We start from the raw sequence: 21,683 nt of genomic DNA, 5'->3' as shown, positions 1-21,683 counted from the left end.
AACCAGCCACTGGGGAGGATGAGCCAGTCATTTACCTTCTGTAAAGGACACCCTCATATCTTTAATGTGTTCTTTCACTCCTGCTTCATTCTAATATCGTTTTATCACTGCTGTAGCTTTGGAATTTCTCCTGTTGTCCAATATCCTATCTAGAGTGTTTCAAATAAGGCAACTGGGGGGTCGTATTCCTGTCTTAGTATATTTTATTGCAGTGTTTTGATTAATTGTTGTAATCAATTTTTTTTATCTTCCTCACATTAATGCCGCATTTTGTTGGAAGCAGGGTTTTAAATGGATGGCAAATCGATACAGAGTGTATTCATAACTGTGATTGGATTTTGTGTATTATATATCAAATTGCCCTTCTACGTCTCACAACCATTTAAATTAACATCAGAAACTCTGAGACGAAAATAAAACCTCAGGTTATCACTAAACAAATGCAAATGTGAATATTATTACAATATTATCCCAGGTGATTGTGTACTATATAACTATTGGTTTCAAACGCAATTGCTACAGACAGGAAAAAGTACAGAAAAATATTAAATATGACCTATTTTTTATTTACATAATAATTCAACCTCATTTATATCAATGCATAAGCATTGACCTTTATAAATGTAGCACATACGACTTTTAGAATCTGTGATGCAGTAAATCTGTGGCATTTTATCCTTTGAATGAAAGAAATATGTATTTTGTGGGAAGTAGGTGTACTGCGCTGTGTCGTTTCCTCTGAAAACCGGACACCGGAAGTTGTGGATTTATCTTTGCACCAATCAGGTTCGAGGATCCTCGGACGCCCTGCCCAAACAAAAAGGCAGTAGGTTAAATCTCTGGAAATACAGCGCCGCAGATTTTGCTTTTATGATATAAAGGCTACAGAATTTATTTTAAGAGGTTTACTTTTCCGCTTTTTGAAAATAAATAGCATTTGAGTAGGTAATTTCTAAAGAAAACCTCGATGATTTTAGTGTGCGGTAACGACGGAAGCTAGTGTTAGCAAGGTGTCAAAGGCTAGGAGAGTTAGCCAAACATAACCTGGCTGCTTCTAGAAAAAGTTACTTTTTTTCTCAGAGAAGTTTGTTGTGGGAACCCAATGCTAAGCTGATTAAGTGAAACAGTTTATGTGTTCGGTATATATTGGCAAAGTCCGATGTGTTTATATCCGTTTGCCTCGTTACGTGGTTGAAGTTGAAGCTAGCAGGCACGTTAGCTTAGCGGCGTCGTTTAAACGACAATATCCAGCAAACTGGACAAAACATTAGATCTAGTGGGGTTTAAATCGGGCTCGGCGGGTCCGCTGACACCTCAGAAAAAGATGAAGAAGAGGAAGGAGCTGAACGCCCTGATCGGACTCGGCGACAGTAAAAGGAAGAAGACCAAAAAGGGTTCAGGGCACCGACTTCTCCGAACCGAACCTCCAGACTCGGAGTCCGAGTCCAGCTCAGAAGATGATGATTTCAACAATCCGAACAGCGGAGCTAACTTCGGAAAGTAAGTAATCGGTTTCTGTTGTTTTATAACTCAATGAATGGATGCGTTTTTTGCTGACTTCATGGTGACTAATTAGGTCAAATTGGTGTTTATGTTCCTAATCAATTATTCAGCAGTTTGTTCCCTTAGTTCCAACACAGTAAGTACATGTTTTGACCTGTATGTTGTATAAAAATATAAAGCTAAATGATGATGATGTGATTTTGTCATTTAATGTTTCTGTCCAATCTTTTCACCTGGCCATGGCAGGATTTCTTTTTAAGTATTTGCAGTGTGTGCATTAATAATGAGGAAAGTGGACAAGCGCAGAGTAAAATAAGAAGTGACAGGCTGTAAAACTATTTCCAGCAAATTCAGTATCTGAGTGTCAGGTTTTTAAGAAATGGGGGGATCGGTCCATCAGAGAGCTGACACAGGACCTGAGAGATGCATCACAGTAGCTCCTTGATATCTTGAAGAGATTCAGCAAAAGAAATGGAAACAAACTGTCTTTTTGAGAGGCTGCTGATAACAAGGTGCCTAAAGGGCCTACTCATTTCTTTTTCTTTTCTTTTTTTTGCCAAGTTGTGTGGTATGTGTTGACACAACACTGGTTTATCTTTTCCTAAGCAAAGCTCTTTCCTTCATATATGTGCTCGACTAAAACTGAGTGGAGAAAACATGTTCAAAGAAACTTTGGGCTTCGGGAGACCTCCCAAAAGACTGAAGAAATATTGCTCCGTGTCAGGTCTCCGTGTCTTTTTGTAGAGAAACGAAAATAGGATCAAGATTTCTTTGCAGCTCTGTAAATGGGGGAAAAAAACCCTGAAAATAACATTTTTAGCTCTATTAACAAAAATGAGTTAAAATAAATACAAAACTTTTGCCGTGCGGATAAAAAGAGTGGCAAAATTTGTTTGCATTCAGGACCTCTCCAGATCACTTATTATCCTTAGGTTAATTGAAGATTGACAAGTGCAAGCATTGAGCAGCTCATATAAAAAAAAATGATATGACTCTTTTATTAATAGTAAAATAAGTTACAGTTACAGTGTCTAAAGTGACAATGTTTTTGTTTGTTTTTTGTTCTTTTGCAGAAGGAGCTATGCACAGTGTTGCAATGTGTGCTACCCCTTATTCCTCTTCATCATCCTAGCTGCTTGTGTCATGACCTGTGCTGGACTCGTATGGATGCAGATCGCTCTGAAAGAAGATCTGGACTCTCTGAAGGAAAAGCTGCACAGCGGTAAGTGTCGCGAACGTTCAGTTACTTGGAATTGGCCACTGAACAACACAATACCATTTGGCTATATAAAGCTGTTTACGTGCCAGCTTGTCACGTGCTTCATTTTTCAGGATTTGCTTGTGACGTCTTTTGTCTCTTTTGTTGCAGTGGAATCGAGCCAGAAAGCGTCATCCAGTGAGATACCCAAAATAAACGAGGATCTCAAAAGCAAAGACATAAAACTGGACGACATCGAGAACGGCAACAAAGGGTTGAGCAAACTCTGGTTTAACCTAACAGAGATGAATGAAAAGGTAAGTTGTTACGTCTGAAGGCATCTTCACAGTCAACTATATATTAAAAAGCTGCTGGAGACATCTAGACGTTCAGTACTCGAGTCAACCTGATTTATTTTAGGCTGTTTGTTGCTCATGCATTTTTGATATAAAGCTGTTGAGAATTTCTGTTAAGTAAATAAAACGACACAGATGGGTTTGCAAAGAGTATAAAATGTGCTTACTATAGGAAAAGCAGTATAGTGCTACAGTTTTTTATGATAATATCAATATGTTGTTGTAAAACACAAGTCATTCCTTGTTCACACCTCTTAGCTCCATTCCTGTCTTTTATATATAAATACCAAAGACTAGTGTCCCAATCCTTTCTAGAAAAAAGGGGTCAACAATAATCCCATTAAAAATAAGAGAGCACTTTCTGAGGTATTCTGTATTTCCACAAATTTTATGAAATGGTCAGTTTATGTGTAAAAAAAAAAAAATAAATAAATAAAACAGTTGAATGCAATATAAGGAAGTCATTAACATTGCCCAGCATGTTGTTAATCTCAACATAATTTGTTTATTTATAACACAAACTCAGCAACCAGCATTCCCAGGTGTGTTTTTTTTCATATTTGTTGTATCTGCTGCAAACAACTTCAAAAGATGCATGAAATCTTTACAAGAGGGATCACAACAGTACTTGTTTACTTCATGTTTGTTTACATAAAAGGAATCGGCAACAACTGGTGACATATTGGCTTTTTGAAGTGTTTTCTTTGTAGGTGAATTTTTATTTTTTTCTTAGTAAATCTCAGTGGGCAGGGAGACTCATAATAAAGGGGAAGGGAATGTGGTGAGAGGAGGAATTGGGCTGAAGTCTCTTGACTTTCTCAAACTAAAAATAAAATCACATTCTTAGCTGGAAGATGCACAAGAAAGAGCACTTTGTAGCAACAGGAAGTTGCTGAAATACACTCTGCTTTTTGTTTTTAGTGTTTGCTCCTTATTCTTATGGTAGAGCTAATTTATTGTTGAGAGAAATTGATCCCATTTTATTTACTGGGTTATAAAATACTCAGCTATTCAGCTGGTTTTTTTTAGTTTTGGGTTTGTTACATAAAGACAAATATGACATCAAATCAATTTATTTAAAATGACTAATTTATTCATTGCACATCATACATTAGTCCTTATACACATATGTTGTACTTTAAATAACATAATTTTCAGGATACTAGAAGATTTGACCTCATAGGTTTAAGAGACACATAGATTGACAAAGTGATATAAAACGTTTAGCATTTATGTATTTATTTACTATTAAACAGATGAATGAAAGCCACTGAATCTAACACTGAGCACAATTTCTCTTTGCAAGCTTTATCCAAGATATTGTGGTCAGAAACTGGATTGTGTCACTTGTGTTATTTGACCCTCACAGATCTCGTCACTCGACTCTGCTGTCAACCTTTTAAAAGCCAACTTGAAATCAGCTGCTGAGTTAGTCAGCCTCCCAGCAAGTGTCGAAGAGCTCCGGAAGGTAGGGCCAACGAAAGCTGGGATTTCAATTCACTGACTTCACTGATTTCAGAAGCTGACCTCGCAATCCCTTCTCTGTTCCAGAATGTCGCCACGATCGGCAGCACCCTAACAAGTGTCCAGCACGATGTGAAGACCATGCAGGACGCCCTTGAGAATCAGAAGAAAGACGACGACTTGAAGAAAACCCTGGTAATTTTTAAACCTGAGACGTCTGTCGCAGTTTAGGATTTTTAACTTTGAACCGCCGGCTGTCGGCATGTCTGGTGAGCTTCAGTCATCCAGTTCAGGGTTGATGTTCAAACACGAGGCGAGTGGACTCCGTTCTTGTTTCATCTTTAAAATGAAAGTCAGTCTGAAAAGCTCTGAAAAAAGGATTCCCTTTAGGAATTGAAGTGAAGTGTTTTGCTTTCTATTTAGGCACTTAAGACTGCTGGTGCTGTAACTTGCTGAGATTAAAATGCATATTGAGGCTTGCAAACCTCAGTACCTTGAGATTACCACTTAGGCTTTTCCTTGTGGATGTTGAGTGTTTGCTTTTATTCACTTTATTTTAATGTTTCTGTTCCTGTAAAGCAGGAGTCATCCACCAAACTTTATTATACCTTTCAATTAGCCCTTAATATCTCAACAATTGAATGAAAAAACAAATAAAAAAAAATCCCCAAATTGTGTATTTCATTAAACAGTAAAGATGATGAGAAGCAGAAAAATCAGTTGGGACTTCCTATCTTTTTTTTTTTAAACAAAAATGACAGAAAATAGAAAGTTTTTCTTTATAAATAGTTTAGAAGTTTTCAATGAGTCAAATTCAAAGATGTTACTTGTCTTTTTTTTTGTACAGTGTTTACATTTCCAGGTTTACAGCGAATGCCGCTTTGGGGCTTCTTTATTTGCCGAGTTTATTAAATATACATGGACACACTGAAAACATGCGCGTACATAAAACAACCTGATAGAGCATTGTGCTTAAGTAAATTTGTCAAATACTTAAGTACTGTTTTTTTGTAGCTGTGGAGGTGCTTTTGCACTTTTTTTTTTTTCTTTCATTAAGAAAGAAAATCTCCTTGCAGGATGATTCTGTTGATGACTCGTCGTTCGATTTAATCGTGGCACGAATCCAAGCTGCTGCGACGGTCGCCGCAGCCAGATTAATTAATGTGCGTTAACCCACACATGTAAGCACGCCTGGCAGTTCTTGTCAAGCTGATGTTGAAGGAGTCGTTGGGATAAGAAGGTCCTGTCATTTCTTGGATCTATGCCTTGACTTTGCATCCATAATACATGAAACAAGTGCCAATCTATTTTGGGAGCTTGGATGCTTTAGTTTGTAGCTAAAACTAGGTCAAATACTTGAAAGAATTACAGAGTCTTTTTTTCTCTCCCTCTCTTTTTTTCACAACCACAAAGTATGAGAAGAAAATTAGCAAATAATTGTACATTTGGGTGTTCTTCTAATACTGTAACCTTGGTAAATTTGTGGTTTCCGAGAAATCGCTAGCTGGCTGAGATCTGCGTTGTCTTTTTTATGTACATTAGTAAACGTCTGATGACCTGTAAACACTATTCGCTGTGTGCCAGAACTGAGATTCTTTTATTTCCTCGCACATGTACAGAAGTCCTAACAACAGGATGATTTTACATGGGATCCTATTGTTTACAGGACGTAACAGACCTCAGAAGAGCCATGGGTGAAGTCAACAAGACAGAAGAGCAGCACCACATGTGGACCGATGAGCAGATCCACGCCCTTCTGTCGACCGTCGCAGATCTTCATCAGAGAGTGGCCTCGCTGGAGAATGGGTCAAAACACAGCGTGAGTCGTGCATGGCATTCTGATGTTTTGTTATGTCAGGTCTGAGTAGTTAAGAGGGATGGAAGTAAATGGAAAAATCATAGAAATGCACATGGTGCGCTCATCTGTGATTCATTAGTGAACGGCACAAGTTTTAGTGAAGGCATTTTTCAGTTCTGCATGGTTCTTCTTTGGAAGTCACTTTGGGCTGCAAAACAACTAAGATGGCAACAGCTAAATGCTAAACTCCACACTTCAAACAGCAGTTGATGGTTGAGCTGAAAGAATCCAGACACAAGTTTTATTGTGCGTTTTACTTTGCAGTTGCAGAGTAACCATGCAGCCGTAACGGAGGAGAAGGAGCCGACTGCAACCGAAGGGATGCCTGAGGATCTGAAGGGTACATCCCAGAAAAAAGCGGTTTGGCAACAGTGGCCCTCTGTGCTCGGTGGTCTTGTGTAACATTTTGCTTTTGTTTTTTTCTGTTTGACAGAAATGTCCTCTCCAGTGACAGAGATACGAACAAGACGACCCCGCTTTTTAACCCCAAAACGAATTAAGAGAAATGCTGGAATAAACTGTCCAACAAGGGTCATCCTGCCTGGTATCAGTTCTCTGACAGGTCAGCATCTTTCTAACTCACTATTTGTTTAACGTCTACTTTAATTTGGACCGTTTTAGAAACACACAAATGCTTGTTTTTTTTCGCAGACTATAGTGTGAAGATTCAAGTAAAATAAGTTTCTGCTTGTTGCCCAGCTGAAGCATGTCATCTGTTTTTGTTTTTTTGATTAGATTTGAGAAGATTAATACATTAATCCTCAACTATACCAGCATGCTGCAAGTAGAAGCTTTATATTTACCACCTCATTATGAGACTAAAGCAATAACAGCATAAAGATTCACACTATTGAGTGATAGGTTTCTGTAAATAAAGTTAGCAAGCACAATCTGCATGTTCAAGCTATAAATGTCTCAGAATAGATTTTAACAAGACGCGTTTAGAGAATCTAACAATTCGTTACAAGAACCAGCCTTTAAAGACAACTATTATTCATACCTTTTTATGAGCTGACATTAATTTGATGATATCTTGCTAATCGCCATAGGCCACCGGTAAAGGATAAATCACAGACCTTATCAGAAGCAAAGACTGGTAGTCCTAATTCAGTGTTTAATAAGTGTTATCCTAAAAGACTGGATGATTTTAGAAGCATTTTCCTGAACCATTAATCACATGGCCACAAAAAAGTCCAAAATGATAAATGGAACTTTAATAAAGGCCAGGATTTAACTTAATAATGTTCATGGTAATAAAATGCTAATTTTTCAGCACTATCACAAATAGGTTGTGCTTCTTAGATGTTATGATCGGCTGTCACTTTCTTTGATTCATTCATCAAGTCGCTCCGAAAGAGATACCAAGATTTGTGTTGTGGACTCTGGTTTGCAATTGAATTATAACAATATTTGCAGCTTATTATTGTTGTTTAAGTTATTGGCTAAAATTTGTGAATAATTTTAACTTTTCGTGTTAACAACAGTTTCTGACTCTTTTCAGATTTGGAGGACTTGTTCGAGCAAGCGGGCGTCGGGCGCGACTCGCTTGGCGTTACCTACCAAGACTTGAAGAAGGTGTTCGGCCCATCAAGCCCCAGCGAATATGCTCTGCAGTGCTTCGACGGTAACGGAGACCAGAGGTATTCCCTGATGGAGCTGAGAGCTGCTGTGGGTTTGTGAGCCCATCCTCGACGACGGCAGTGAACAGTATTGAATACCCAGCAGGGTCTGGGGAGGGTTTTGGAGGGGGGGGGCTTGGGGTTCCCAAGCCCTTTCTGTAATTTGCTGCACTTTTTGTGAACTGAATATTTAACTTACTGATTGTGGAGGGAAAAAAAACAACAAAAAAATGGCGCTGGTATGCCCCCCCTCACTACTCACACCCCTACTCCTGAGGTTCACTTAAAGATATCAGCCACGAAGCAATGCTTACATTTTAACAGTAATCCACACGAGTTCCTGTAAGTAAAGTATTTGACTCTTAATTAGCTCATTCTTTGGTTTATATTAGTAAACCATGGATGCTATGTGGTGTTGATTTGAAACCTATTTCCCCTCCTCGGTCTTTAACTTATATTCATGTACTTGTATTTAGTTTTGGGTTGTTTTTTTTTTTTCTTTTTAGCTACCGGTCTGATTTTGATGTGATGAGTTTGTTTATGAAATGGTTTTAAGTTGTAGCACTATCAGTCAGCTGCATATGTTCCTATCAAAAACACCTGGTACAGTTCACCTAAACTTTATTTAAAAGGCAAAGAGGTAGAATTTACGAATGTTTACAAATGACTACTAGAAACAGGTTTTTCAGACTTTGGTCGGGTTTTTAAATGATTTCCTAACTTATAGAAAACAGAAATGAGTACAAGAGTCACGACTTTTGTATCCTCTTTTAAAGCGGAAAGTGTAAAATTCATTGTTGCTCTGTTTGTTTCCTCCTTTACCTTACCCCGTGACAACTGGGATCATGTAATTGATCTGTAGCTTCTTATTGTATTTTTCATGTTTTGTAGATTTGAAGGGCTACAACACCTTGAAGTGGTTATTTATGGGGCATATGTAGCAATAAGTAATGGGTTAAAATACTGCAGTAGAATGAAGGCACACGTTGCTCACAATATGTTGCAGGTAGTATAAGCACTGACTATCACAATTTCCTTGATTCAGTTTAATAGTCTAATAACGGTGTGTTTACATTTGCAGAATGATCATATCCAGACTTTGTTGTGATCTGTAAAAATGTATTATCAACTGGTTATCTTGTTAAGCGGTGGGTTGTTGAATTTATGGTCTTAATATCAACATTCTTTTAACAATTTAGCTGTGCTGTGCATGTTGCTTTTCGTGTGTCATGAACAAATCTCTAAATTTAACATGTCATCTAATTCTTTATGCAGGACGACGGTTAGTTGAGCTCAGTATGTCACGGCTTTGGCCTCCATCATGGCTTCAGTTTTGGGTCCACGATGCTACTGTGTATGGGAAATGTTACGATTGTCTTCTCGTTTAAGCATCAATAAAAATCAGGTTTAATTTGCTGAGTCGTAAAGAACTGAGAATCCTCAACTTTCTGTGGGACACTTTCAATTTTATACGACCCTTTTTGAAACATACAAAAGCACATTAGATGATTTTTGTTACCAAATCTATTTACAACTCTTGAACAGGTTACTTTTTTGCACAAAATAATTCCTCTTGAACAGTTTTATCAATATTTTAACAATGGCAAGCTCAGTCCACATTTCTATAAACACGACCTTTAAGCCAGAGCCCCTTTCGCCCTCCAGTCCTGAAACAAAAGGCCCAATAACCCCTCTTCATCCTCCTCCTCCTCGTCAACGCTCTCGGTTTCCATTGGTTCGCTCTCTTTGGGCACGGGCTTGCTTTTCAACACATCCCTCTTGTCTCTAAGTAGTTCCACTCTTTTGTAGCACTCAATTTGTTCATCGATTTCATCAATCTGACGTTCAAAACGCCCTTCTTCGTCATCCTCCGCCACGATGGCTTCTGACTTCGTGTTGACCTGTCGTATCTCCTTCTGAAACTCTTCCCACTCCTTGTCCATTTGATCCTTGGGCGCGTCGACGTTGCGAACTTTGGCGTCTCTCACGGGATCGTCGAAAAAGCCCTCGGGCAGCGCCTCTGCGGTGTTGTCCTTCTTTTCAGCGCCCTTCTCCGGCGCGTCTGCCTTGAGGATGGATCCTGAATGGGAAATGGCAGGTGTGGGTGGGATGGAGCTGTCGAAGAAGTCAGACGGTAGTCCTGCAGCTTCGACCTTCTGAGCGGGGGCATTCTTCTCGCCAGCATCCTCGTCGTCCTCATCTTCGTCATAAACTCCCGCCAGGAGACTCAGCCCTGCAGACTTGTGGGCAGAAGCGGGCGCGTTGTCGCCGTCGGGCTTCTCGAAGAAATCTCCAGGTACGCCTGCAGCTGACGCAGACGAACCTGCAAGCTTTGCCTTTTTCCCGGCGACGTCTTCGTCGTTGTCCGGAGTTTTCCTCTTCGCGGGTTGACTTTGTGGTACCGCTGGTTGACTTTTGCCTGCCTTCAGTTCAGAAACTTTTTCTTTATGCTGCTTCCCGAGCACATGGGCTGGCCACAGTAGTTCGGACTTCACCTGCACACTGCACAGGGTACAGCTGAGGTGGCCGAGGCTGTTGTATTTAGCGAACGGAGAATCGACGCGCTTCTTGTCCGCAGTTTGTCTTTGTTTCTCCCTCATCAGCCGCCGGAGCTCCTCTTGGTTCACCACTTTCTTTCCTTTTTTGGAGGTTGCCATCACTGATAACAACAACTTGTTAGCCAGACAGCTATCGAGTTCGCAGCAGTAGTATAAATAATCGCGTCTCATAAAGATGACGACAACATTTCTTCTTCTTCTTTGGTTCAATAGCGGTTAGCCAGCAACGTCACATCTGTTACTGCCACTAACTGTAATGGCCGACCATTACGGCTTTTATGTAATATTCACTTAAATTAACATTTATATAACTATCTTTTTGTTCTCCTTTTCTCCTATCGTTTTTTTTTACCATATTTTGCTTTGTGAAAAATTCCAGATTTATAATTAGATTTATTACAATTACCTATAGCTCATATGTGTGGCTTCTTTTGCACATTGCTTATTCATTTATTGTGACATTTTACTTAATGAACATGTATATACACTGTAAACGTACCTTAATTTACCAGTGCATTTTTATCAGTAGAATAGGTGTAGAAAAAAATCATTAAATTATCTTTGCAGCACTGACTGTCAAGTATGGTCTAATTTGCTTCAGACTTTGAGAATTACATTTATTTGTGTTGGCTGCTTTTAAAAGGTCCAATAATAATTTTGTGGGATCTCTACATCATTAAAATAAATGCACACTTTTCTGTTTAACATATACAGTGTAAAGAATAGCTTCTTTTGAAAATGTGCGTAAATTAAGACACAGACACAATAACCGGCAGCACCAAATGCCTTCTTTTAAAAACATCATATTTGCCATTTGATTTCGTTTTACTTTTGATGTGAGCAGGTATCCAAGTCCAACACAAATATTACTGTGAGTATCATTGTTAAAATTTCTTATGAAGATGCACTAGTAGGATAATAATGAACTGGGGCCAGAGCAAATTATTTCATTTCCATCTATAAAAAATGAGAACACAGATGCCCTTTTTGTTTCTAAACAAGTTTTAGGATCTATTTAAAAACAATCAACCTTTTCTCCTGTCTAATATTATTTCTTCTTTAGTTGGATCAGGAAGTAGATAACTACGGGGTACCGTAAAATGGATGTTTACTCGGTAAATTTTTTTATTTTTTTATTTTTCTGTTATTGTCGTCTCAAAACAGTGTGATCTTAACTCTCGTCCAAAGTGAACGGTAATCTCGCGAGGTTTGCGGTGCGTTAGCGGTGCTAACGAGAATGTTAGCCCCGCTGGTTTATTCTACCAACCTGTCTGCCCGGACTTCTGCCGCAAAGACTGAAGCGATAAGATTTTAAAATGTGCATTCGAGATGCGATAGAACAGACAACAATGTAGTCGTCTTTCGGTCGTTGTAATTTTTAGGTTTATGTTTATTTAGCACGTGTGTGTTCTTTTATGTTTAGGTTTAATTTCTGTTTTCATCGCCGCACCCACCATATTTATTATTTTATTGAAGGCTAGCAAGCTAGCGTCTTCTGGGAGCTACTGTTGGCTTTAAGTCGGTCATAGGCTGCAACGACATTTCAGTAACAAGAAAAACTACTAGGTATTAAAAGCTTAGGCGTTGTCTTGTTTAAAATTGAGAGTTTTTGTTAATGCCGACTTGCTCGCTGTTATCGCCACACCTCACCTTGTAATCTGGTTATTGACGCGCTGTGGTCTCATCATGACGGGTGAAAAGATTCGCACCGCGCGAAAGGATCCCAAAAAACCCACCAACAAGAACCAAGCGATTATGGACGCCTACGACGAGACCTCCAACGGGACGCTGCCCAACGGGACGGGCAACCACTTTAAGTCCAACAAGGCTTTCCACAAATCGGTCAAAACCTCAGCCCTGCAAGAGCAGCTCAATGCGAACAACATCAACGGAAACACGTCGGTCCTCGCCGAAGACAGCAACAAAAACCCAATAATCCTGACAAGCGATGACCTGGAGTTCCCCGTTCACGAGTGTGTGTTCAAAGGAGACGTGCGTCGGCTCTCCTCTCTCATCAGGACCCACAGCATCTCCCAGAAAGATGTTCATGGTGAGCTGTTTGACACTTCACAGCTGACTTCACAACACAGTCTGTGTTGCACAGCCAGTGTTTCAGTTGTTTGCATCTTTCTGTCCCACTGGTCTGGACTAACTGTGTTTGTCTCTTTGTAGGGAACACGCCTCTTCATCTGGCTGTGATGCTGGGCCACAAAGGTAAAAACTGAATAATTATCAGGGTAGCATGTTTTGAAAACCTTGTAGCGTGCACAGAATTAAGCAACGTTGTGAAAAAAAAGAGCTTTTCAAAAAGCCAATCTGGCCATATCTGCTCGAGCCAAGTAAATCAGGCTGTGCTCCGTGGCCAAGCATCTGTCGTCAGTGTGTGTTTATTCAAAGATTATTGAGTGTTCTCCGGCCTATTTTGGAGCAGTCTTCATATTTCTGCTGTCGTTTAAACTCAAAATAAAATCATCTTGGTGGAACACAGCGGCATAAATAAGATTTAAAAGATTTAAATCACCTAAACAATATGCAGATTTATTTCTTCATGATCAAGTTATGATTTATGTGATTCCTGTTTAGCTTTGATTAATGATTGCATTTGATTTTTGTCAGGTGTATGCCACTTACAGTACAGTGATAGTTGCACATGGTTATATTTAAAGAAAAACAAACTAAGGGTGTACGTTGCCATGCGATGCAATGGGGATAAAATTAGAACATACACAAGTAGAGGTTCATATGATGCATTGACTATGCGTTTTGGAATTTGATGGCAAATATTTGAAATGAGAAACACTTTGACTGAGTTCGAAAAGGAAAAGAAAATTCACGCTCGGCTTGTAAATAATATTTGGAAACAACGTGATGCTTTTCGATACAGTTGGTTTAAAGCCTGCTTGTCATCACGTCTCTTATAAGTTGTCCAACATATGAAGTTAACAATGTGCAGAATAAGCTCTTGTGCAGACTGATTATGTGTGTGTGTGTGTGTGATTATTTTGGGTGTTCTTTTTTACAGAATGTGCTCTTCTTCTTCTGGCCCATAATGCTCCTGTGAAGATAAAAAATGCACAAGGATGGAGTCCTTTAGCAGAAGCCATCAGCTACGGTGACAGACAGATGAGTAAGTAAATTAAAACGTCCTTTTGTTTTAGGTACATGTATAATAATGTCATTGACATGCCTATAACCATACACTGTATGTTTTGACCTTCAGAGTTAGAGCCGCTGGTCTAATGGCTTCCACCTTTTTTTTGTTTTTATTCATTCTGAATGTTTAAACATGGCAGCTGCTCCTGTATATGGTCGGCTCAAGTCAAAGACAAAAAGGTTGGAATTTCTCTTAGCATTTATGAGCCAGATGGGCTTGAAAGCAGTTCACGCCCCGACTCAGTCATTACTCCTCTCAGTGAAGCTGCTGCCTTTTAGTTTGACGTACTGTGAAACAGCTCTGTCACTTACTATATGGCTGGTGTTCATTTTTTTTTCTTTTTACTGTAGATAAAAAAAGAAAAAGGTTAGAGAAGAGGATACTGTGTTAGGCTATTCATTTTAGTCTTTATAAGTTCTAAGTAACTTACTGGAATCCTCTGCTTTCACAGCTGGCAGTGGGGGTTTTGAGACCTGCAATTTTAATAAATAACCCTGAACCTTGTTAGTATGCATCTCAGCTATCTTTGCCTGTAGTGGCAGACTGGCTGGGGACCGGGTCTGGGACCGGGAGCTTTGCTCTGAGAAGGTCAAAGCTCTCACGGGAGGCAGGAACGACGGTTGGCGGGGTGGGGAACTTTAACATCATCAGCAAGGGCATGAAAAGTCACACAATGATGACACACAAAGACATTTTAATTCTTACTAATACAAGCACACAGCTGTTAACACTTAGTGTGACCAAACTAAAAGTAGACGACGGTTGCGTTAAATGAAGTGTGTGTTACGGTTTTTAAGAAAACACCGCAGTCTTGTCACCAGTTATCACCTTTTTTCCTTTCACACCTGTGCACCTTGTTTCAGCAGCTTGCTCTCAGCTTGGCGGTGTGTGTGTGCAGTGACGGGCAACGAGCGCCCCGTCAGCATCGCCTCTCTTAGCCACGTCCGTTCACACTCCAGTATTTCCACTGGCTGAAAGAACTACACTCAGATGTGCTGACTTACTCTGCTCCCTTCTGTGTCATTAAAGGGTCACTGGTCAGTTTCTGAGAGACGTTTTTACAGGCCAGTGAGTTATATCTGCTGATGCACTCATTGCTTTCTGTGCCTTTTGCAATATGTTTTATTTAAATTAGCTGAAGTATTTAAGTGGGTCTCCTGTGTCAATTACATAAATGAATCGAGGCACTGGGTTTAATTTGCAGAATCCAGTCCCCTGAAAGGCTAGGGAAAAAGGCACCTAGCTTGTATGAAAAGTCATCCAAAAATGTTGGAAAGAGGGAGGAAAAAAGGGGTTTTAAATGGTACCAACAGAAAAACAAAAATAAGATAACAATGTGCAGTCAGCACTTGATTTATGAGGCACGCTTTTTCAATGTGATTTAATCTGTTACAGCTGCTAGGATTTTATTCTGTGTTCTGCTGTTAACACTGGAGCGGTGATGCCAATTTGATTAGATCTTTATCTAAGTTTACGCACGTTTTACAACTGCAATAAAAAAAAACAAATCATTGAAAGCTTTGTGAAGATAAGATTTATCTCCGAATCTGCACCTCATTGTTCAGATTTACCTAAAACAGCTTATTTTCGAAGAAAGACAACTGTAAAATAGAATTGTTAGGCATTTTTCTGACCGAATGTGAACATGTTTTTGTATTAATTTGACCTTTTTATACAAGTCATTCAGCTGACTTTTGAATCCTTGTAACAAGCTCGGGTCAGCCTTTAATATTTACTGTGTCTGTGTATTTGAACCTAAAAAGTGCAGTCAGCATGCCCTTGCTAACGTACGTTTTTCAGCTTATTGTTTTGGGTTTTTTTTTTGTTTGTTCTTTCAGTCACAGCAATACTGAGGAAGTTAAAGCAGCAGTCGAGGGAAAGTGTGGAGGACAAGAGGCCGAAGTTACTGAAAGCTCTCAGGGAGGTGAGACTCAAATACACAGAAACATTCAACTTTCCATTAAATGTATTTTTGAAAATCTCTGCAAAGATTTTAGATAAAAAAATGCAGCCTACTATCAAGGCTGGATATGAATTACTTAATATATTTTGTTGAGTATATAAATACATCCTTCAGTCTGACATGTTTGTGTCTTTTTCAGCTTGGTGACTTTTATTTGGAGGTGCACTGGGACTTTCAAAGCTGGGGTGAGTTTGTTGTTTTTAACACTAACAAAAAGTTGATTGTCATTCCTAATCTTGAACACTAACAAAATAGGGGGAAAAGTTAAATTTAGATTTAACTGTGCCTCTTCACACAGTTCCTGAAATGTAGTAGACAGTTGTTATTAATCCACCGCTGGTTGATTGATCAAATTCTTGTCTGTTTTTAGTGCCTTTGCTCTCCAGGATGCTGCCATCTGATGCCTGTAAAATCTACAAGCAGGGCATAAATATCAGGTAAGACGCCGAAAAGATAAATTCTTGTTTCTGTCTGCGGGAAAAAAGACGGGAGTGTTTAATGCAGCAAGTAACTGATATCCAGGTCAGAAACTTCTTTTAGATCTAAAAAGTAGGACATAACAATCTTCGTGCCCTCTGTCCTCTATCTTGATTTAGGCTTGATACGACCCTCATAGACTTCAATGACATGAAGTGTCAGCGTGGAGATCTGAGCTTCATTTTCAATGGCGACGCCCCACCCTCCCAGTCCTTTGTGGTTCTGGACAATGAAGCAAAAGTGTACCAAAGAATTCACCATGAGGTGAGGGATTGTTAGGACCAGACATTCAGTTCATTGTCACTTGTTTATTATGTGAACAGCTGTTTAATATGAGAACCAAATACTAACTTTTTTTTTGTTCCCCTCCAAGGAGTCGGAGATGGAGACTGAGGAGGAAGTGGACATCCTGATGAGCAGTGACGTCTACTCTGCGACTCTGTCAACAAAGTCCATCACTTTCTCCCGCAGTCAGATCGGCTGGCTCTTCAGAGAGGATAAAACAGTAAGAGTGGCATAGACACGTGCTAAACCTTAAAAAAAAAAGGGGTCTCTACTTTATCACAGCAAACTGTGCCTTAAAGTTTACATTAAATAAAGCTAAAGGCTGATAAATCTGGTCCCTGTGCTTTACTGACAGAGGTCAACCAGGCAACTAAGAGAGAGAGAAAGAAAGGGCAGGTAAACAGTTTTTATGTACAGAAGAAACACTTGTGTAACACAGAGGAAAGATACTTTAAGCTGTACCCAGCAGGCCAACATGTTCCACAGCAGATCCCTGGTTCTGGTTGACCTAAACTGAATGAATCCATCATTCACGTTACAAATTTGCTCCTTACTGCTGTGACGACATCCTCTAGAGCTCCAAGAGGTTTTTCTTAGAAGAGAATTTTGAGCTTGTTTTAAAGATTTTATGCACACATTTTTAGGGTGTATAAAATAATAGTACATACTGACCATGGTCAATAATGTAGTTCCATATTTTGCACAGAAAATTGTCATTTGATGTCGAGCAAATTACTAAATAAAGCAGGCACGCTTTAGGGGTGTTGCTGCCGTGTTGTCAATCTGAGCTCTCAGTCAGAGCCAGTGCTTCAAATCACAGCCACTTTGTTCATCTTTTATAAGCAATCGGCGGGAGAGCCTAAAGATACTGCGGTCAGTTTGAAGAGCAATTTATTTTTTTATTTTTTACTCATTAACTGCAGAAGATGAGAAATGGCTGCAGAGAATTCACTCCAGACTTTTTCCACAGTTTCTCGCTGACACAGTTCATTCTCTTCTTGCGATGTAGTCTCAGAACAAGAAACACGCCAGGGCGAACCCTGCCGAGAGTGCACACGGGGCATAATGGGGGAAAAAAATATATTGCTGAAATATTTGTTTTGCTCAGGGCATGTTCACTCTGTCCGGTTCTGCACTGACATCAACGCTGCTTGTGTTTTGACTCGATGTGTTTGTTCTTTAGCCGGTAGAAAGTGATGCATATTGAAGCAGAAACTAGCAGAGTGAAACGGCAGCCATTATCGCCCGTGCTCTGTTTTCCCTGCTGTATTGTCCCTCTGTCTCCTTTAATCACATTCTCCCAATTATTGTGAACCAACTGACTGGTTTGCATTTTTCCATAATTTCTCATTTATGTTTTAGGCTCATCAAAAGCAACAAATGTAGAAATTGTTGGATAAAATTGTGATTTTTGGATTATCTTTGTCACCATAAACTTTAGGTGTGGATTTTGTAACATTTTTCAAATTACCTGTTCCTGTACCTCGTGATGACATTCCAACATCTGGCTGCTTTCTGCGCAGGAGAGGGTCGGGAACTTTCTGGCTGACTTCTATGCAGTGAACGGCCTGGTGCTGGAGTCAAGGAAACGACGAGAGCACCTGAGCGAGGAAGACATCTTGAGGAACAAAGCCATCATGGAGAGCCTGAGTAAAGGAGGCAGCATCAGTGAGCAGAATTTTGAGGTAATAAAAGCAAATAATTATGTAGTGATCTGGTTTGGTTACCCGTAACAACACGTTAATTTGTGGATTGTGCCTCTCTCTCCCTCCAGCCTGTGAGGAGGCAGTCCCTCACAGCTCCGGCTCCTAATACCATTTCTTGGGAAGAGTACATAACTGCCGAGCCTGGAAAGTAAGCGTCTTGTATTTTCAGTCTTCGCCGTAATTAGTCAGTTTATTTAGGCCAGCCACGAGAAAAATCTTGAGTAACTGCTGAGTGTGTAATACATCTTCATCTGTTTGCGTCTCCGCTCACCTCCAGGCCTCCTCATCTCGGCCGAGAACTTGTGTGTAAAGAAAGCAAGAAGAACTTCAAAGCTACTGTAGCCATGAGCCAGGATTTCCCTCTAGGCATCGAGTCGTAAGCGCATCCCATCCTCCTCAGATCTCTCAAAGCAGCTTGATCCTGGGCGTACTCTTGGGAGTTTAGGAGAGGGTTGAGCAGAGATGAAATAATTTGGATAATAAGGCCTGGTACATGAAAAGGCTTCGCTTTTTACATGACGACGAGGTCAACAGAAGCAACAGGCAAAATCCACTCCTCAAAAGAATAAAGACAAACTTTCATCGAAGCAGTTCATCCCCCTTTTTTATCCTCTTGTTTTGAAGAGACACTAACTTCTTTTTGTTTCATGGTCGCTACTTCTAGATTTAATGACAGTTAATTGTGTTTCCAGATGAGTTATTTTCAAAATTAAAGGTTTGTTCTTAATAAGGGGAATTACTCTTTAAATATTTTGTTGTGTTTGCAAATCTTAAAGAGTTTGCTGACTCTGACATTAATGATTTTTTTGTTGTTCTAATGATAATAATAATAATAATAATAATGTAGTTTATTTTCAGGTTCTGTAGTGTCCTGTTGAGTCAGGATCTCGAAGAGAGTTCATAGACAACATTAAAATTAGACCTGAGAAATGTAAAGCACATTTTAAAGACGAGCAGATGATGTAACATTAATGAGGGCGATCTTATGTAAGTAAATTGCTTTATCTCCTCTACTGAGTGAACCTTAATGGAAACAACATTAAAAGCCCATACTTTATCATAGCTAATGGCTTTTTAATGTAATGTTCTCTTTTGTTTTTTCTGCTTTGTATTGTTAAAAATATATTTACTACTTTAATAATGTTTAGTTTAATGTCCTAAACATGAAAATACCACCGGAGGTGCTGTTAGAGAAAATTATTGACCTTTTTTTTGTGTGTGTGTGGCAGATTAGGTGATCTTGAGTCTTGATTCTGGTGGTTTATACTTTTTGTCCCTCTAGTTTTCCCTCCAACTATAAAAGCAGACAATCTTTTACTTGTAAGATGCTGAGAAGTTGTTAATAAACTTCTAATGGAACAGCAGAACCATGAAGGTTAAATTTAGTTGGAGCTATCGGAACAAGATTTTTGGAAGTTTTCAACCAGGTGATTGGAGTTTCTGTAAAAGTCCCAATGGGTGTTTTCCATTTAATCTGATGGATGTAGTGCCATGAAATGCTTTTGACAGGAAGTGGAGGGTGTAACTTTAAACAAATTCAGTATATATATCTTGAAAAGTTGTGCTCTATAAGCACCAAACAACTTCTGTTGGAAACTTCTTTTTTTTTTTCATTCTGTGCTTTATGTTGTGCTTGATAAATGTGAGCCAGATGAAGTAAAGAAATAAGCTCCAGTTCACGCAGAGTCGCAACTCGGCTTGCATTCATGTTCTTTTTGCGGGTTGTCAAGTGTGAGGGCGAAAAGGCTTCTGACTCACTCTCCTCTGCCTCCAGGTTACTAAACGTCTTGGAAGTCGTCGCCCCGTTCAAGCACTTCAACAAACTCAGAGAGTTCGTTCAGATGAAACTTCCGCCCGGGTTTCCAGTCAAGCTCGGTACGTGTCGACCTACCTCTGAGTGCCTGCGAGGGTGGGAGAGCTTCAGGGGGAAGATCACAAAATAACGTTTTTTCTTTTTTTTTTTTTCCCTGTTTTGTGTCTTGCCTCGCAGACATCCCCGTCTTCCCCACGATTACAGCGACTGTCACCTTTCAGGAATTCCGCTACGACGAGTTTGAAGAGTCGATTTTCTACATCCCTGCTGAGTACAAGGAAGATCCCAGCCGCTTCCCCGACCTCTGATCTGCCTGACACGAACAGGAAATGGCCAGCGGGTTTCGGGAGCGCGGGCTCATTCTGAATCTATTAGTTGTTCAAAAAGCGAGGGGGTTAAAAAAAAAAAAAAAAAAAGGGAGGGTAACTGTTATTTTTGTTAAGAGTTAATGTTCATTTTGCTGATGTATCCAAAGCAAATCAATGCAAGAAAATACCACAGAGCTCCGTGTGACGTATAGAGGAGTGGCGGCAGTTTTTGTGAAACGAGTGATGGCTTTCATTGTTCTTGCTGTTCATAAACTGAGCCGTTAAAGCTGCTGTTCTCTACTTTTAAAGCTGTCAGGTGACCCAGCTCGTACGTCTCACCATCAGTATTTAAATATGTACTTTATTCCATCTGTAAGGATTACTACTTCTCATTCTTGAAGCATCACTCCCACCATCACATGTAAATAGCTCATGTCTCATCTTTAACTCACAATAAGAAACAAATAATAGCTATATCCTCCAGCTGAGCTTACTGTTCATTTATACGTATATTGTGTATATATATAAACTCAAAGGAGTAACACTGTGTAGCAATACATTTCCAGTACTCAAGAATGTTTTTAACCAGCTGGGATAAGGTTTAGCTGAAGAAGACGCATCGATATTAAAGCCTTCTTCCCATGCAGGACGCAGCCTCCTGTGTGTTCAGGTTTGCTCATGTTACCTCGCAGCTGTCTCCACGTTCTGTTGTGATGGTATGAACTCTCGTGCTCGGTGTGAGAGGCTACGTGTTCCGTGTCAAGGTTTGTGTGTGTGGGAGAACCCAGATGGGATATCAGGTAAACTGTTCTTAGTTTAATACTGCACTGATATTTAAAGGCATGCTATGGCTGTGTTGGCCTTTCGGATCACACGCATCTTTATGCTACATTATTTAAGCGTTTGTCACTGTATATTACCTGCAGATCCACTGATATTTAAAGGTTAAAAACACTAACACTCTAGAATTTGCTCATTTAAGAAATCTGCAAAGAGAAAAACCCTTTTCTAAATATAAATATATAGGAATCCAAGGAGTGAAACCCAAGCTGTGAAGTCAGTATAGCTGGACGTTTGTCCAGACAGGAAAATACTCTGATCCATCGAGTTGTCACTGGCTTCAGCTAAAATGTACTGCAACCATACCTACTTCACATCCCTTTAAATAAAGCACCAGCATCATGTTTCCACTGACTTTGTGCAAGAATCATTAACTCTTAACCAAGCTTTATGTTGATGCCAGTGGCATCGTGCAGAGATGTGTGAAAGATTTAATTTTATTCTATCTGGATTACACAACTGTCTGAAGTGCTTAAGGGATTTTACACTGTTCTTACTTTTTCTTTAGGAAGTCAAAAACCATTAGTAAAATATGCTCCAATATTTGCTCTACCGTAGTTTTTAACTCTCCTGTCATAAGG

At 39.6% G+C, this 21,683-nt stretch overlaps 3 protein-coding genes across 3 annotated transcripts; 2 read left to right on the top strand and 1 right to left on the bottom strand.

Moving 5' to 3' along the window:
- Window positions 1-787: 787 nt before the first annotated feature.
- On the top strand, window positions 788-9,413 carry efcab14 (EF-hand calcium binding domain 14). The gene is made up of 9 exons (XM_017426082.3): window positions 788-1,500; window positions 2,577-2,725; window positions 2,873-3,018; window positions 4,427-4,525; window positions 4,609-4,716; window positions 6,188-6,340; window positions 6,644-6,719; window positions 6,813-6,941; window positions 7,881-9,413. Exons 1-9 carry the CDS (start codon window positions 1,325-1,327, stop codon window positions 8,057-8,059), a joined length of 1,215 nt encoding a protein of 404 aa, XP_017281571.1. The 5' UTR covers window positions 788-1,324; the 3' UTR covers window positions 8,060-9,413.
- Window positions 8,475-10,845, bottom strand: znf830 (zinc finger protein 830). The gene has a single exon (XM_017426083.3). It carries the CDS (start codon window positions 10,725-10,727, stop codon window positions 9,636-9,638), a length of 1,092 nt encoding a protein of 363 aa, XP_017281572.1. The 5' UTR covers window positions 10,728-10,845; the 3' UTR covers window positions 8,475-9,635.
- A 519-nt stretch (window positions 10,846-11,364) lies between these two features.
- Window positions 11,365-21,456, top strand: LOC108241630 (ankyrin repeat domain-containing protein 13C). The gene is made up of 13 exons (XM_017425920.3): window positions 11,365-12,606; window positions 12,729-12,770; window positions 13,579-13,683; window positions 15,549-15,634; window positions 15,813-15,858; window positions 16,044-16,110; window positions 16,270-16,414; window positions 16,524-16,655; window positions 17,959-18,120; window positions 18,210-18,289; window positions 18,419-18,517; window positions 19,916-20,016; window positions 20,132-21,456. The coding sequence occupies exons 1-13, from the start codon at window positions 12,243-12,245 to the stop codon at window positions 20,260-20,262; spliced, it is 1,560 nt and encodes a 519-aa protein (XP_017281409.1). The 5' UTR covers window positions 11,365-12,242; the 3' UTR covers window positions 20,263-21,456.
- Window positions 21,457-21,683: the final 227 nt, after the last annotated feature.

Source organism: Kryptolebias marmoratus, linkage group LG20 (assembly GCF_001649575.2).
Source record: "Kryptolebias marmoratus isolate JLee-2015 linkage group LG20, ASM164957v2, whole genome shotgun sequence".
Lineage (NCBI taxonomy): Eukaryota > Metazoa > Chordata > Actinopteri > Cyprinodontiformes > Rivulidae > Kryptolebias > Kryptolebias marmoratus.
This window is presented reverse-complemented; position numbering and strand designations above follow the sequence as displayed.

Excerpts from the sequence above, each read along its gene's own strand:
- efcab14 (XM_017426082.3), top strand. The coding sequence starts at position 1,325 with ATGAAGAAGAGGAAGGAGCTGAACGCCCTGATCGGACTCGGCGACAGT. Across the intron at positions 2,726-2,872 it reads GAAGGAAAAGCTGCACAGCG|TGGAATCGAGCCAGAAAGCG; the intron begins GTAAGTGTCGCG and ends CTTTTGTTGCAG. Across the intron at positions 6,942-7,880 it reads TGGTATCAGTTCTCTGACAG|ATTTGGAGGACTTGTTCGAG; the intron begins GTCAGCATCTTT and ends GACTCTTTTCAG.
- znf830 (XM_017426083.3), bottom strand. The coding sequence starts at position 10,727 with ATGAGACGCGATTATTTATACTACTGCTGCGAACTCGATAGCTGTCTG.
- LOC108241630 (XM_017425920.3), top strand. The coding sequence starts at position 12,243 with ATGACGGGTGAAAAGATTCGCACCGCGCGAAAGGATCCCAAAAAACCC. Across the intron at positions 12,607-12,728 it reads CTCCCAGAAAGATGTTCATG|GGAACACGCCTCTTCATCTG; the intron begins GTGAGCTGTTTG and ends GTCTCTTTGTAG. Across the intron at positions 16,111-16,269 it reads AAGCAGGGCATAAATATCAG|GCTTGATACGACCCTCATAG; the intron begins GTAAGACGCCGA and ends ATCTTGATTTAG.